This window comes from Marmota marmota, unplaced genomic scaffold (genome assembly GCF_001458135.2).
Source record: "Marmota marmota marmota unplaced genomic scaffold, marMar, whole genome shotgun sequence".
In the NCBI taxonomy this organism is placed as follows: Eukaryota; Metazoa; Chordata; class Mammalia; order Rodentia; family Sciuridae; genus Marmota; species Marmota marmota.
In genome coordinates this window covers 8,405,049-8,422,499 of record NW_026000000.1, presented here as the reverse complement: position 1 = coordinate 8,422,499, position 17,451 = coordinate 8,405,049, and the positions used below count along the sequence as shown (strand labels likewise).

General features: G+C 45.7%; 1 protein-coding gene and 1 pseudogene across 6 annotated transcripts in view; both read right to left on the bottom strand.

Annotated features, from left to right (window-relative positions):
* Positions 1-5,374, bottom strand: part of Arhgap22 (Rho GTPase activating protein 22) — a 191,356-nt gene extending 185,982 nt beyond the window's left edge. For 3 of the 6 annotated variants that reach the window (XM_048807505.1, XM_048807508.1, XM_048807511.1), the window contains exons 1-2: positions 2,173-2,281; positions 1,910-2,069 (exon numbers count right to left, since the gene is read on the bottom strand). In XM_048807505.1, coding sequence (XP_048663462.1) covers positions 1,910-1,961 — 52 coding nt within the window. In that variant the 5' untranslated portion in view covers positions 1,962-2,069; positions 2,173-2,281. Of the gene's footprint in view, positions 1-1,909; positions 2,284-5,298 lie in introns of those variants that run through there. The other 3 variants (XM_048807506.1, XM_048807515.1, XM_048807509.1) reach the window with 3 other exon arrangements.
* Positions 2,006-17,451, bottom strand: part of LOC107153429 — a 17,737-nt pseudogene continuing 2,291 nt past the window's right edge.

Genomic DNA, 17,451 nt, shown 5'->3' with positions numbered 1-17,451 from the left:
GCAGAAATTGGCAAAGCTGGTGAGAAAAAGAGGCTGCAGTGGGTGTGACCTGGCAGAGCAATTCCACAGGGAAGCCAAGGGCCTCCCAGTGATGGGGCCCAGGGCAGTGCCTGTTGCTGGGTGAGGGTTTAGCACAGGGATCACCAAGACTGGCTTCTGGCTTCCTGTTAGAGGGGAAGTTCTGGCAGATGCTTGACTTGGTGAAACTGTGGGCAAAATGTAAGGTACAACAGCACCACTCAACCCTTAAGAACTTCCCTTTGCCCCGAGTTTCTGGAAATGTCCGTTGAAAGCAAAGTCAAGTTCCTCAAGAATTACCCACAGCTGGGAGAGATAAGAGGCCTAGACAATCAGGCAACTAACAACCGGGAGGAGAAGCCACCTCCTCCTGTGCTCTCTTGAAATGGCACGGCCCGTTTTACAAAGCTGCCAAAGTGTTTGAGGTCGGACAATCCTTTAAAATTTAATCCAGTCAAAGGAATGAAATATCGATACATGCAACTACATGGATGAATCTTGAGAACATTGTGGTAGGTGAGAAAAGCCGGAGGTAAAAGGAGATGTGTGACTGTTTATAAGACATCCCAAATAGGTAAATCCACACAGACAGAAGACAGACTGGTGGCTCCTGCGGGCTGGGATGAGGAACCTGAGGCATGAAATGTTTTGCAATCTTGGTGGAGTAACAGTTGCACAAGGTGAATATATGAATTGCTACTGAATTTTACACTCTGACAATGGTTAATTTTATGTTATGAGAATTTCACCTCAGTACAAACACTAATTCAATCCAATTCATTAAATTCATGTATCTCATGCAATATTCCCTTTATTCCTTTCTCAAAGGATTGGCATCTGCACTGCAAAAAGCTGATCTCACCTTCTCCCCCAGCCCCTAATTTCACCCGTGGAAAGTAAGATCCAGGGATGTTAATGTGAGACAGGTTCTCAGCTCGTGTCCAGCCCAGAGTTAGAGCCAGGCTCCTGGCCTCCAGCCCACCTCATTCTCATCCCTGTGGATAGAGAGCCTTCTTCCCTAGCCCCATAAATATCCACTCCAACCACAGCAAAGGAGGCTGTGTGGAGTCGGAGCCCTCCCTGGGCTCCATCTGCTGCTTCCTGACCCTGACTACACATAACATCCATCGGGGACTTAAAAAATATGCTGATGTCTGGGATCCACCTAAGAGCCATTAAACCTGAATCTCCAGAGGAGGAGCCGGAAGATTTTTAGAAGCTCTTCCAGTGACTCTCGCATGGAGCCAGGGTGGGGACCACTGACCGTCTTTCTCCTGCCAGCATCTGGAGTTTCACTCTTCATCATCCCAAGGGTGCTCAGGCCCATCACCTCATGCAAGACCTACCCAACCCGCTCCTTCCTGCCTGTGACCCAGACAGCACCTGCACAACTGACCGGAAGAAGATCTGCATGACCCAGCATCTGTGTGATACCAAGCCACCACCTGCCTCTGAACAGACAGCAGTCCTGCCACATCAGGTGCTGTATTGGGGGCTGCTAAGCCATCCTCATCCTTTCTAAACTAGTTAACCACCAGCCTGCATGTTCTCAAGCAGGGATCCGGCTGCACCATGTAGTCCTTACAGGTACTGAATGTCATCAGAGTCCGGAGCCACCAGAGCCCAACACCCCCAATAATCATAGTTGTGTTGAAGCCTCTGTTTTCAGGCACACACATAGCAGCTGCCCTGGTTCAGGGGCAAATCCTGGGCCAGCAGCTGGTGCCCTGAGCTGAAAGAGGGCAGGACCCTGCCCACCAATGCTGTTTTGTCCTCTCAGCCCACGAGACCAACATGGCACCTTTGGGGGCCCCGGTGAGCCCATCCCCCAAGGAAGAAGTCAAGAGCAAAGGTAACCATCCCTCCCCACAGAGGATAATAAAATTCTTACTGAAATATCTGGCTGCGAAGGTTTTTCTTTTGCTGGAAGCTGTCGGCAGCATAACGAAGCTGGCAATCTGTGCAAGTTTCTTCTATATCCTTTTTATAAAGCGCCAACCACATCCTCAAGCAGACAAGCTAATTCCTGTTTTCCAGTAACAGATCTTCATCTATAGAAAAGAAATATATTTAGAATGCCCTTTATCTGGTGTTTTCTTGGATTTCAAACAAGACGTTCGCTGTTAGGAATTAGTCCCTTAGAAGAACATATACCCTGGGTTCTCAGAGCAGTCTTGGAGAAGTTACAGAGCCTCTGGGTATCAGTTCCTCCGCTCTGTAAAATGGGACCTATAATGACAACCACCTCTCAGAGTGAACTGATGTTCAAGGAGGAAATAGGGGCTTTGTAAACCGCAAAGTCCTCAGTGCACATCAGCTGGTACATTTGATTTGTTTTCAATGAGCTGACCTGGATTTAAGGGGAGCTGTGTTTCCAGAGAGCCTTGAAAATGAGTTCAACAACAACACTGCAATTTTGCATGTGATTTCAGTTTACATGTACAACCTTCCACTGGGGCAGGCATTTGTCCTGTTCTAGGGGAGAGCAAGGACTTGTACCCATGCTCAGATTCAGGGATAAAGCCCAGGAAGAGAGAGCCAGGGTCAGACCCTCACCCCAGCACATCAGCTGGTAAATGTGCATCTTCTCCATTCCATTCTGCAAATCTAATGTCCTTATACCATAAATTACTATTGCGGACAACTGAAAAGAAAAGTCTCGATTATGAGGTAGACAAATGACATCCAGGCAGCCATCAACATCACTAATACAGTGGTCCTGGCCGCCTGAGGCAGAGCAGGCTTTAAGGCGGTGGGTACAATGTTGCCCATTTAAATACACACAGGCATGTTTCTATGGGTAGAAGAGCAACTCCAGGGAGGACTCCCACCAGAACATTCTTCCTGTCACCCACCTGTCTCTGGGCTGCTGCCTCTGCTCACTGAGCTTATATCACATTTGTGATTATAAAACCCATCGCTTTTATTTAGCATAGCCAGTCCTCAGGGTGCTGGAAGTTTCCAGCCCTAGGCTGGGGGGAAGCAGATTTGTCTTTCACCACTCCCAGGAAGGGTAAAGCCTGGGGCTGCCGGCTGCTGGGCCACGCTCAGTGGACTGTGTGGAAGCAGAGTCCTCTTGGCCATGCCTTGGGGATCTCAGGGCAGTTCCTGCAGTCAGCATTCTCCAGGGAAGCATTGGGACAGAATAGAGAAAGGGGCCAGCCTGTGCCTCTGGGGATCGATCTGGGGCAGCTGAGAACAGAAGGAGTCAGTGGTCAAGTGCTAGACCTACAGGGCCCAAACCTCAGATGCCAGCATGTCCTTGGGCCCAAGAGAGCAGTGGTTTGGCTGGCACAGGTCAGAGTGCAAGCTGAGAAAGGAGTCCCAAGGAAGAGAGGCAGGAATGGAGCCAGGGGCAAGAAACCAGAGGAAGGGAGCATTAGCCTGAGAATCCCAGAGCTGGGGCAGACCTTGGGGATCCTAATGAACCCAGAGGGACATATCTCTATATGCTCTAAGCACTTGGGGCTGGGAGGACAGTAGGGAAGACTAGGGAGTGAGAAGAAGCCCACCCCATGACCTGGTGTAGTCGGAGTTTTAAAATTAAAACTCTAGATCCAACGTCAGTTTTTTCCTTTTCTAATTGTGTGAATTTGGACATGAGCCAGATTAAGCAAATAAAAATACAGGATGCCCAGTTGTTCTGTGGTATAAGCATGTTTTAAACAGAGCATGGAATATAATTGGTTCAGGAATGTGTGGGTTAGTAGCCCAAACCAAGTCCATGAGGAAAGAGGAGATATTTGAAAGAATAGGGAGAGGCAGCTTCTTGGCTCTTCTGAGGAAGATACTGAAAGGTAGGCTCTTTTCTTCCTGCTAGACAGACTAGAAGAAATATCAGCTAAAAAGATACTCACCATTGATCTGAAACACTACTCAGATGTAACTAGGTGCCTTGCGTTTTATCTGGTGACCTTTATGCTTTCTGAGTCAAAAAGCGGATAGTATTACTATCCGGAAAGAATCTTTCAGTTGTGGTAAACAAAAAAGCTGGTTAAAATTGATTTCAGTAATAAGAGGGATTTATTGACTCCGTTAGCAGGAAATGCCTAATAATTTGAGCTTCAGGTGTGGCTGGATCTAGCAGTTTGACAATATCAACAATATCTGGGTTTCTGGGTTTCTTTGCAGTTCTCCTGTTCGTTTTTGGAGTGTCTGCTTCATTTTCAAACAAAGTCCCCTTATTTTTAAGAAATGCTGGAACATGCTTCAGGAGCTGATATTTCTTCTGTCCTATTCAGCAGGAAAAAAAAAAGCCTATTTTTTAGTATCTCTCTCAGACATGCTGGGAAGCTGCCCCTCCCTTCTCTTCCAAATGTCTCCTTTTCCCTGATGGCTTTGGTTTGGGCTACAAACTGACCCATCCCTGAACCAATGCAAACCAGTGAGATGTGTTGATTGGTGAAAGCCAACCTGGCCTCATCCTTGGAGCTGAGTGGGGCTGACTTCCCATCAGGCTCTTGGGCTGGCTTTAGAAAAGAGAGGGATGCCAGAATAGGTCAGAATAGGTGCCGGGAAGCTGTGACCAAGGGGAGGGGAGAAGGGCTTAAAAAATACAGTCCACAGCAGGCTTGGTAACCTCAGAGGCAGAGGGGGACAAACGGACTGTGCTCCCATTGCCCACTCCAGGGTTCCCCTCACTCATTCTGCAGCAGGTTCAAGAGCAGGTTGTACCCCAATTAAGCCCAGCACCCAGCTCCCAGCCTGCTGAGCATCACTAGGAAGGGCAGTCACTGGAGGGACATCTTGGGATGACTCAGCCAAGAACAGCCACGCTGGCACTGGCCACATAGCAAAGAGGATCACTGCAGGGGCAGGCAGTGGAGATGCCTGGTCCTCCTGAACTCAGGCCAGTACTCCTGTACCCTGTATCACCCCACCCCCCGCAGTGCTAATGAGAGCTAGCACTTATTACGCATTGACTGACTACTAAATACATTGACCTTGGGACTGACAGCTCCCTAAAGTGGGTATTACAATGGAATTGTGGGGAACCCCAAGTCACAGTTTAACATTGCTGAGGCGGGGGAATTGAAATCCCATCTTTCAAGAACGGACATGCACCCAGCCCTGATGCCCCAGGCTGGCCTGGCCAAGTGCGTTCCCTTTGGTTCCTCATTCATCCCCTGCAGGGTTCTCTGCTGCATGCATGTGAGAGAATAGGGTAATACACTCCTCACCCCGGTCCCCACAGCATCCGGGTCCTGACAGCAGGGATGACCAGGTGTCCAGGAAAGCGGCTGGGTGATGCTAGGCAATGCTGGACCGGGGTCTGCTCACCTGGAACTGGGAAGCCAGGCGTCTCCACCTCTGTTTGGAACCTGTCTGGGATCCTTCCTTGCCTGGAGGGAGCTCTTGGTCTCCTGGCGCCCTCTTCTCATCCTACAGAGCTTGGGATTTGGCCCTGCCCCAGGCCACCATGTGATGAAGGAGCGGGCAGGAACAGGGGGGTGCAGCCCAAACTGAACATCATCAAGCAGGAACCAGGTTCCCTGGCTCCTCGGTGCCTCTGGGGATGATGCGTTGATGACAGCCTTTGGCCTGTTAAGAGGCTGCAGCAGCCTGGGCGGCTCAGGAAATGTTCCCTGGCAAAGCTAACCTCTGCCGGTAAGGGCCGGGCCGGGCCAGCGGCCGAGGCAAGGCTAGGTTTACCTGGTGCAGAGCGCCCCCTGGTGTCCATAGGAAAGTCCTGCCGCCCACGCTCCTGGACCTGGGCCTTGCTAACAGCACCACCCTAGTACTCATCCCTCCCAGCCTCACTTTCCCAAGGGCTACGCACTACTGGCAGGATGTGTGGGATTCCTGGGCCTTTCTACACGGAGTCTTTTCACTGGCAGCGGAATTCTTACACCGAGCATGCTTCTGTGTCTCCCCGGTGGGTAGGAATTTGGGTCAGAGAAATTACCAGCAGGTTTCAAGGGACAGATCTGAGCCCCCAATATCACTTGAATCTCCCCACTTCATAGGCTGGGAAACTGAGGTCAGAAAATCTCAGCACATTCTGCAAGGTCCTAGAACTTTAAACAGCATCGTTGTCATTTGAAAGTCAAGGCCCATGAAAGGACAAGGCAGGTGGCCCTCACTGACCTGGCTCCTCATAGGGCTCTGGTGGGCAAAAAAACTCCCAGTGTCTGCGGGTGGGCTGACCCTATAGTCACCTGGATTCAACATGGTCACCATCTCTTGTCCTCTCTGACCAAAGCAAGGGTGGCTAGCTTTCTGGGAAGCAAGGTCAAGGTATCCTGTTCCCAGACCCTGCCAGTACCCACAGCTCTTGGAGGAGAAATGGGGCAGGAGGGGCAAAAGGACAGTCAGTGTAGGGAATGAATGATTGGGTCAGAAAGATGGGGACTGATTCAAGAGGAAATAAAACGTTAATGCCCCAGAGCCCTTCCCCCTCCTGCAACCTGTTGTCAAGCTTACCTGCTACCAGGGACTTGTTCCTCCTGGCAGGGGTCTGTTAATGAATGCCCCTGGGGCTGCTCCCTTTATACCAGTACCCCTGGGCGGCCTTATTCCAGCCCTTGGATCATTCCACCTTATGGTCACTAGTCAAGTAGGCAGGATAGGGGAAGAGAGAGCCTGAGAACAAAGGAAATCTAAAGCCTATAAAAGGGGCAGGACACCCCCAATTCTTTGGAAACCAGCTCTGGATCCCCTTCTCCCTTGGGAGAAATCGATCTCTGTTCTAGCCTTTAAATAAAACTTGCCTCAGTGTTCCTTGGGTGTTCGATCTTCATGCCGGGGAATTGGTACTCGGTCCTGATTCTCATCACTGGTATCAATGGCATGGTCTGAGACACAAAGGATGAAGGCCTGAAAGGCAAAGTCAGGCTTGACTCCTGCTGTGGACTCTTTGCTGGGTCACTGGGTGAGTCTGCAACATCTCTGAGCCCCATTACCCCATCTGTAAAGTGCAGCTAGCAGACCCCACGGGTCTGCTAAAGATCAAGTGCAATAAGTCTTGTGGAGCACTTAGCTAAGTGCCTGGCTTGAAGGAAGTGCTCTCTGCTCCTCCCCAAGGTCAGAATGACTCAGGCAGTGGCCTCTGTCAGAGGCACAGGGCACAATTCCTCCACTTTCTTCCATCAACAGCAGCAGGAGCAACTAGGTCTCCTGCGCCTTGAGAAACCTTCTGTGTTTTATTAACATGGCCAATGAAGAAATAGGCCACTGGCACAACCAACATTCCCAGGTGACTTTGGTGCCAGAGTTTATGTGTGGTTTAAAGGGGAGTTGGTGGCAAGTGGTGGAGAACATGGTCATACTTATTGTTTAGTAGGTTGGATCCTGGTGAAGTGGCACTATGGGGAACAAGTGTCTAGATTTTGAATGCCCCTTTGGCCCTTCCAGAGTCTTCCTAGGTGACTGGGTGGGAACCCACCATCCTAGCCAAAGGTCTGGAACTTGTCACCAGCAGTGGGCTGACTGACTTCTGTGGAATTAGGGAACTATGTAAAGACTCAGGGGTTTTTGACCCCCCTCCCCCGCCACCAAGGTGGCCATGAGAGGTCTCTAGAGGCCTCTGTTCAAGGTACCATTGAATCCTAAGCAGTCATAATTCTTCTGAGTCACACTATGATCAGACTTAGTATTAAGAATTTTGGGGGGACTTCTGCGTGTTTTACATAACAATGTTGTTTTCTTCTCTAACTGATATAACTTTTTAAGAAAGGATGAATTGATTTAGATGTTTTACATGCGTGAATATTTGTCAATGCTAAAGTCCAGGGATTATTTCTACCTGGTTTTGAAAAGGGCTTCCCATCCTGCAAACTTGTACAACCACTCTGGAAAGCAGTATGGCGATTGCTCAGAAAACTTGGAATGGAACCACTACTTGACCCAATTATCTCACTCCTCAGCATATATCCAGAGGACTTAAAATCAGCATACTATAGTCATGCAGCCATATCCATGTTTATTGCAGCTTAATTCACAATAGCTAAGCTATGGAGCCAACCTAGGTGCCTCTCAACAGATTAATGGATAAAGGTAATGTGGTATGTATACGTAATAAATGAAATTATGGCATTTGCAGGTAAATGGATGGAACTGGAGAATATCATGCTAGGTGAAATAAGCCAATCTCAAACTGAAGGCCAAATATTCTCTCTGATATGTGGAGGCTAACACACAATAAAGGGGTAGGGAAGGGAAGAATATAAGTTCAGTGGATTAGACAAAAAAGGAATCAAGGGAACGGAGGGGGGAGGGCAACAGGAAAGATAGTAGAATGAATCAGGCATAACTTTCCTGAATATAAGTTTCCTGAATATAAGACCAGTGAAACTCTACATCATATACAACAAGAATGGTATCCTAATTTAGAATGTTACACTACATGTATGTTATAACATGTAAAAATACACTCTAATATCACGTATAACTAAAAATAACAAGTAAAAATTTAAAAAAGAAAGAAGAAAAGGGCATCCCATTACTGGTAGAAGAAACGAACTAATTCTGAGGTCCTGAGAAACCAACTGTAATTGGCACTTATGGCCATGAGATGGCGCTCTCAGCACGTTGTACAGGGTGTCTGCAGGCTTCCAGCTGAGCGCTCACATAGGGTCTGAGGATGCCCTTCTGCTTAGGAGGGACTCAGTGTGCTCCATGGGGTCCAAGGGAATCATTTGGAAAGTGGCCATGTGAAATGCTTCTGGGGGATCCAGGGCTTGAAATGGGGTGAGGCAAGTAAGGCATGTAGAGTGCAAATTTCAGGGGGCCTCTGAGTACCTCTGTGCCTCACCTTGATACAGGGGAGATGCTTTGGTCTCAGCCCCGGTTAGGTAATGTCCACACAGCTGGAGCACTAAGCCCCAAGTCCACCTCTGAGGCTGTGGCCAGGATAGTCAGAAGAATTTTCTGGGAGTGGATTCAGGGGAATGGACAAGGCCTGTTCTCAGGGGAATGGACACTAGCCTGTTCTCAGTCCCACTGAGAGGCTACGTGAGCACGGCCGCCAGCCCCAGGGAGGGCGGCAGAATGTAATTGCTGAGCAGGGCATGGCCCTGAGGTCCCTTTCCTGTCTGCAGCTCAAGCTTGCCCCAGTCTTTTGTGGCTCCTGCCCATGTCAGCTCCCACAGAGACAGGAGGCCCCCGTGGAGCAGCGTACTCCAATAGAGGCATGGAGGCCACAGCGTGGAGTATGGAGGCTGGCGGGTCTCTTCCCAGGGTCTGGGTCCTTGGTGACATTGGGGAAGCTTGTGTTCTATGGACAGTTGATGCAGCCTGCACTGTGGCTGTGGAAGCTGGAAGACAGAGTGGAACCAAAACTAAGGTGTGAGAAACCAGATGCAGAGGTGGACAAAGAAATCTGTACACACGGACTGGGGTTGTGGCTCAGTGGCAGAGCGCTTGCCTCACAAGTGTGAGGTGCTGGGTTTGATCCTCAGCACCACATAAAAATTAATAAAGATTTTTTTTTAAAAAAGAAAGAAGAGAAATCTGTAAACATTGTCGTACATCTAAAGCATCAGTGTGCATGAATAATGAGTGTCTCACAATGCAATGACTAATAAGAATATAGTGACTTGGAAGAGGAGAATGGGGAGAATTGGAGCATCAATGCTCCTGGGTTCTCTGGGCTTTATGTCTGTGTGTGTGTGTGTGTGTGTGTGTGTGTGTGTGTTGTGATGGGGATCCAACCCAGGGCCTCACATTTGCTAGGAAAATGTTCTGCTTTAACTCTAGATGAACACAGTCCAGTAGAGATATAATATGGGTCACATGCATAATTAAAAATTTTGTAATATCCACATTTAAGAGAAACAGGTAAAACTGGTTTGGTAACATTTTATTCCATGCAATATATGTAAGATATCATTTCCTCATGGAAGTTACAAATATTATTTGTTGAGACACTTTATATAAGTCTTTTTATGCCAAAGCTTCCAAATCTGGTATGTATTTACATTTACGATACATTCTAATTTGAAGGTAAAATTTCCATTGGAAGTATATTTCATCTGTGACTAGATTTTACAAGATTTACAGTTGTAGAAAAAGATTCCCAAGTTGTTACAAGATTTTCAATGTTTAGACTATCTATGCTTTTTAAAATTAAAATTGAATAATATAAAAATTTAGTGGCTTAGTTGACCCAATTTCAAATGCTCAATAGCCGCATGTGACTAGTGGCCCTCTTGCATTAGATGGGCAGCAATTGATATTTAAGAGTCCTGTATTCATGGTAAGAATTTAAGAGTAACAAGTAAGAAATAGAAATAGAATGTACAACTTCCAAACCAATAGAGGGGGATAGAGACAACAATAAAATCTTAATCCAACAAAAGGAAGAAAGGGAAGGAGAAAAATAATGGCAAACAAAACACAAAAGGCAAAAATAGGTATAAATATACCAGTAAACATAGTAAATGCAAACAGATTAAACTCATATATTAGATGGAATTTTAAAAAATTCAATTATAGTATTTGCAGAGACTTAAAAACATGAGCACAGAAATATCAAGAATAAATAAATGGAAAAAGATATACCAGACAAGTCGTCCCTAAAAGGAAACTAAGGTAGTGTAGTAATGTTAATAAGAAACAAGAAAAAACAAAGAAAAAGCTTGATTGGGCATAAGGATTGTCTTTATAAGATGAAAAAAAGGAATAAATCATAGAGACACAAAAGTCTTGAACCTTTATAGTCTATATGGTTTGGATATGAGGGGTCCCCACAAAAGCTCCTGGGTTATTGAGGGAACATTCAGAGATGACGATTGTGAGAGCTGTGACCTAATCAGCCCATCTTAGTTTGAATGGACTGCCCAGGTGGCCCCTGTAGGCAGGTGGGGTGTGGCTGGAGGAGGGGGTCCCCAGGGCATCTTGCCTGCTGCTCCTTCCTCCCACCAGCCCTCTGCTTCCTAACGACCACAGGCAGAGGTGCTCTCCCCTGCTGGGTCCTTCCCTTAGGATGGACTGCCTCACCTTGAGAGCCATGAAGTCACTGTCTGAAGACCAAGACCTCTGACACCATGAGCCCAAACCAACCTTTCTCCTATAAGTTGTTCTGGTTGGATATTTTGGTCACGGTGACACAAAAGCTCACCCAAACAGTCCTAACAGCCTAAGCTAAATGGAAGGAAAGAAAGCAAACACCAACGTGTGACACCATGAGAATCTGACAAATTCACCATCTTAGTGGAAATCTTACGACAGCACTCAGAGAAACAGGTTGGGCACAACAATAACAAATTAGCAGAGAAACAGAGGTTTTGAGCAACACAAAAATCAGCAAGTTTAATATACTTTGTGTACACAGAAGCTACCACCTTATGGAATGTTCACAGAAATGAGCACTTGCCACTTTACAGGGGTGGTTCAACAAGACTGGAGGATCTGCAGTTCCACATTCTCTAACCCCAAGGCAATAAGCTTAGACATCAATAGCAAAAAGAGACCACTAAAAATAAGGGACATCCAGGTGAACATGAACAGCACTCTTCTCAGTCATGTCTCCAGGGAGATACTGGAATAAAAATTACAAATGATTTAGAATCCAATGCAACACAAACCCCATTTTGAGACTTGTTATATGTAGCTAATGTGGTACTTTGAAAGGTGTTTAGGACCTTAATGTGCATATTGGAAAGTAAGAAAAGTTGAAAATTCATTAACTGAGCATTTAACTCAAAAGAAGTTAAGCAAAAGAGAGCAGTTCAGTATTTTTCTTTCAAGTTTAGCTTTGGAGGGGGCCAGAGAAATGAGTATTTCATGTTCTGCACAACTTCTAACTCTTGGGGTTCCAAGTTCTTAGTCTGGGCCCATTCTCATCTTATCCATTTCTACAGTTTAAAAATATCATCCAGCCTCCTGGGCCCCAAATCAATGCCTTCACACTGAGGCTTGTCTCCCAGCACCCTTTCCTCACACCATCTAACTCTCACCCACTGGCCTCTGGAAAATAACACGCCAAAAAGCACGTGTCTTGACCTGCCCCAACCTTGTCCCTCTTCTCCATGTCCAAAACCTAGGAACTATTCTTGACTTCACCTTCTGACCCATCCCATGAATAAGACTATCAAAACCCATCCTTTTGTCTCCATCTCTACTCTTCTCACCAGAGACAGGCCACTGCCATTCTTGCCTAGTTTTATCTTGGGATCTTCTGTTGGCTCTACATCTGCTCTATCACCCCCAGGCTATTCTCCATGCAGCAGTAAAAGGTAAATTGGAATTTGCTATTTTCCAGCTTAAAAATACTTCAATGGCTTCCCCTCAAGTCCAAACTGGTCCTCAAGCCCAAACTCCCTGCCAGATCTTAAAAGGTCCTCTCCAAGGGTCTTGTCCTGGTCCACCCTATTCCTTATTGGCATTATGCTTTGGGCGTTTCAGTCATCTAACTCCTTTCCTGCCCCAGGGCCTTTGCTCCTGATCCTTCCACTTCTTGAAATGCTTCCCTTACATTCTTTCAATGAACACTTTTTAGTTCGCTGAATAAAAAATGCATACCAGCCTGTTAGTACAAGGATTTTTAAAATCCTTATACCATAGTTGAGGACCACAAAGCCTAGAGAGATTGAATTATATTTTAGGGCATTTTTGGTTGTAAACCTAATGGTTGTAGCAAAACCTTTAAGATGTTTTCTTACTGGCCTACTGTGGAACCTGCTCATAGTCCTGAAACCATCACTGAGACTGGGCAGAGAATCATCTCCTGTGGCTACACAATTGCTCTGGGGTGGGATCAGCTCTAAACAACTTCACCTGGAGCAAGAGAGAGTGAGGGGAGGCTCTTCAAAACAACTTTATTTGTATCAGCCCCAAATTGAGATAGTCAAGACATATAAAAGGGTAGATATTTGAACAAACTGTGGTATATCCATGCCATGGAAACTACTCAGTGATAAAAAGGAATGAACTATTTATACATGCAACCCCTTAGATAGTGTGTGTCAGTTTTTCATTGCTGTGACAAAATACCTGAGAAAATAAATTTAATAAAGGAAAAAAAGTTTATTTTGGCTCATGTTTTCAGATATTTCATTTCCTGGTCACTTGATCCTATTGATTTGGGCTTGTGGCAGCAGTGCATCATGGTGGGAGCTTATGGCAGAAGAGGATGCTCACCTTATGGCAGCCAGGAAGCAAAGGAGAGTGAGAGAGGAAGGGACTGCAGCCCCAATATCCTTTTAAGGATACTCCCAATGACCTAAAGTCCTTCTACCAGGCCCCACCTCTTTAACTGTTCACCACCTCCCAATAGCAGCACAGAATGGGGACCAAGCCCTTAACATGTAGGTCTTTGGGGGAGTTTCCAGACACAGACTATAACATATGGATCTTGAGGACATTACAGAGAGAGATAGAGATAGAGAAAAGTGAACCCCACAAAATCCCATACTTCAGAATTCCATTTATATAACATTCTTTACGTGACAAGATTCTACAGATGGAAAACAGACTATTGGTTGCCAAGAGTTAGGGCCGAAGGGGCAAGGGGTGTGTGTGACTATAAAGGGATAACACAAGAGAGTTTGTTGTGGTGACGAGGTGGTTCTGTATCTCAATAATTATGTGAATTGTGTGTGATAAAATCATAGAACGACACACACAAATTGTGCAAATGTCAGTTGGCTGGCTTTGCTAGTGCCCTATAGTTACATAAGATGTGGCCTTTGGAGGAAACTGGGTAAAAGATACAGGGAACTCTGTACTATTTTTGCATGTCCTGTGAGTCTAGAATCATTTCAAAGTAAAATAAATACCAAAGAGTGAATGCTCACTTACAGCAACTACATACATTCCTAATGAACTATGCACATTGCACATTTCATAGAAAAGTCTTTCTTGTTGGATGTTAAAACTACTCATGCAGACTGTTATTATATTATTTTTAAAGACTTCTCTAAAAAATCAAAAGGCAAATGTGTATAATAAATATAAAAATTCAAGTAACAAAACTAAATTTGCATAATGATTTTAAAAATATATGATATATATAAAAACTTGACAATCACAGTGTTCATTTTCCACCTAGTGGACAGTGTGAGAAGCCTGTCACACTTTATGCATGTGACATTGTATGTCTAGAACTGCACATAGGCATTTCTGAATAAATGAATTGTGTTTTTGGCGGTGCTGGGGATTGAACCTAGGGCCTTGTGCATGCAAGGCAAGCACTCTACCAACTGAGCTATATTCCCCAGCCCCCAAGTGAGTTGTTTAATAGCATGAAATATTTCCAGGCTGCTGTGCAGAAAGAACCACTGTGAATGTTGCCATCATGTATAAGTGCCTGTGGGACTGTGGATTTGAACTCGAAGAGAAGCAAGAAAATGGATGCCTGCCATTACTGAAAAATGGGATTTTGTTTTTGGAGAAACTACTATGTCCAGGTCTGAGAGGAAGCAGTTGAAAGAGTCTTTCTATTTATTCCATATTTAATTCCCCTTAGACATAAAAGCCATGTCCATGCCAGCACTTGAACCACCTATAAATCTAATCCTGAACCTACATACCAAATCTAGGACACCCAAATGACATTTTTTTTTGGATAAACATAGAGATGAGGGACCTGCACATGCTGATCCAGCTAGCAGATATTTAGGGTCAGACCCCAGGTTCAATTGAACTAGAAGTGGCCCTGCATCTCCAAGGACAGAGACACTCACCCAAGCATCCCTCAGCAGATGTGTGCTGTGTGTGTCTGGGGGACTTCTGGGGTGTGAGGCCTAAGTCAGAGCCCTCCTTTCCTTCCTGGACAGGTAGCACTTTCTATCAGCTCTCAGGGGCACACTGGGTCTCCATGGCAACCTGTTGCCAGGTTCACACCTACCCATCTGGCAGGCCAGCTGTTAGATGACAGGGAGGCTGCTCTGCTCTCTTTGGTCTCCCTACAGGAGCAGCACATGATGCTAAGGTTCAGGAGCTTTTGGGGTGATGAGCTGGGTAAGCTTCTCTGTGGGTCCATAGGTGCAGAGCCCCGTGGTCATGCCTTATGAAGTGGAGCATAGCCTTCCTACAGGGAGACTCCGGGCTTGCTGTCCCTGGGCTAGGGAGCTATTGCTGCAGTTGGCTGGGAGTTTAATGCCACTCTGAAAAGCAATGGCAAGGACTTCAACTAATCCTGCTTCTGGATGAGCTTAAACTAGTGTTTCTTTGAAAAATGTGTTCTCTGTTTTAATGTCCATCACTGTAGGGGATGGGGGAGAAGGGACAGTCCTGTCCCAGAAAGAATGAGGACAAGACATGTCCCTCTGTGCCACCATTCAGTTTGTGACAATTTCCTCCAGTATTTTATCTGTGGGTTGATTTTGCCTTGGATGCAACAATGATGCTGATTGTAGATGATGTTGAAGACCCACTATGTGTCAAGTTCTATGAACCATCTCTTTGCTTTCTTACGAACTCCCAAAGAAAAAAGTTGTTGAGGTCCCCACTGTACTGATGGGAAGCTGAGGGATAAAGAGCTGAAGTGAAGTGTCTAAGGCCAGGCTAATGAGGGACAGAGTCGGTGCTCACAGCCACAGCACCAACTGTTCTTAAACTGACCGATATAAACCAAGTATTTCCTTATGGTATTAGAAGGGCCTATGAATGTCTATAGAAGATGCAATTTTAAAGTCTCCTAACATGGTACACTTCAGATTATTTCCAACATTCAGAGAACAACAGCTTTCCATAAAAAATTTTGCTTTTATATTTATTTAGGTCTCCACCCAGTTCCATCACTTAAAAAGGGATTTGTGGAAGATACAGAAAAAGTCTTTTCAATATTGAATCATTTCCTTAGAATAGATTCACAGAAGAGTAAATAAAGTTTGGGGTTTTCCGCAAGAAACGTCTGGGAGCAGAATGTGATCCCTGTCTGCAGTGACAGTCACATCCACCCACACTTAGAGCAACTCTTCCCACATTTCAGCTTCTCCAGAAGCACAGAGAGGTACTTCTGCAGAGAGCTGAGCCAGATATAATGAAACTGCCTGTAAGATTTCCCTCAAAACTTGAAGTGAACCCGTGGCTGAGGTTTGAGAGTTCAAAGGTGCTCCCTCCCCGTTCCTCAGAGGCTTAGGTAGAAAGCAGAAGTGGCTTTGCCTTCTGCCCCCTCCCCATGCTCTGGAACTGGCAGTCTCTGTGCTGGCTCCACGGTGGCAGCTTCCCAGGGTCTTTGGGTGAATTCTGCTTGAGCCACTGTTGTGTTGATAATTGGTGATGAGGAGGGTTGACCCCTGCCATTAGTTCTTTTTAGTTATACATATTTATACAAGCCTGGAAGAGACCTGATCCTTTTTAGGACTCCAGTCTTGTGGATGTACACGATGGTGAGATTCCCTGAGGTGTATTCATGTCTGTGCATAGGAAAGTTAGGTCAGGTTCACTCCATGTCTTTTCCACTGTCCTATTCCTAACCCCCATCCCTTCCTTTCATTTCCATCAATCCAATTTTCTATTCCCCTCCCTTGTGGCATGTTAGCATCACATATCAGAGGGAACATTCGACCTTTGGTGTTTTGGGATTGGCTTATTTCACTTAGCATCTCCAGATCCGTCCATTTACTGGTGAATGTCATAAAGTCATTCTCCTTGATGGCTAAGTAACAGTCCACTGTGTATATACACCACAATTTCTTTGTCCATTCATTTGTTGAAGGACATCTAGGTTGGTTCCATAACTTAGCTATTGTGAATTGTGCTGCTATAAACACTGATGTGGCTGTGTCACTGTAGTAAGCTGATTTTAAATCCTTTGGATATATATACCGAGGAGTGGGATAACCGAGTCAAATGGTGGTTCCATTCCCAGTTTTCTGAGGAATCTCCATACTGCTTTCCAGAGTGTTTGCACCAATTTGCAGTCCTACCAGTAATGTCTGAGTGTACCTTTCCCCCACATTCTCGCCAACATTTATTGTTATTTGTATTCTTGATAACTGCCATTCTGACTGGAGTGAGATGAAATCTCAGTGTAGTTTTAATTTGCATTTCTCTAATTGCTAGTGATATCGAACCTTTTTTCATATATTTGTTGACTGTTCCTATTTTTTTGTTTGAGAAGTGTCTGTTTAGTTCCTTTGCCCATTTACTGGGTGGCACCTCTCTTAAGAAGCAGATATCCCTGCTGTCCTAGGCTTCCCCCAGCTCATGCATCCTTACAGCCATGCCGTCATCCTGAGTCTCACAACTGCCCATGAGGGAGGTGGGCAGGGACCAGACGCCCTAGTTTGAGATGTGAAGGCTTCTGAGGGATGTTTTGCCCTGCCAGCCACTGGAGAGGATATAGCTGGAGATGTAGCTCATGTTGGCCCTGGAACAAGGGACGGAGAGGCATTTTTCTTCATTTCCTTCTACTTTCTTTGGTGATGTAAGATCAACAAGCCTCTGAGGCAGTGCTGTGATGGTAAATGCTTAACACCTGGTTTGCAAAAAAAAAAAAAAAAAATTTCGGAAAGAAATGGAAAAGAAAAAAAGATAGCATTGAAC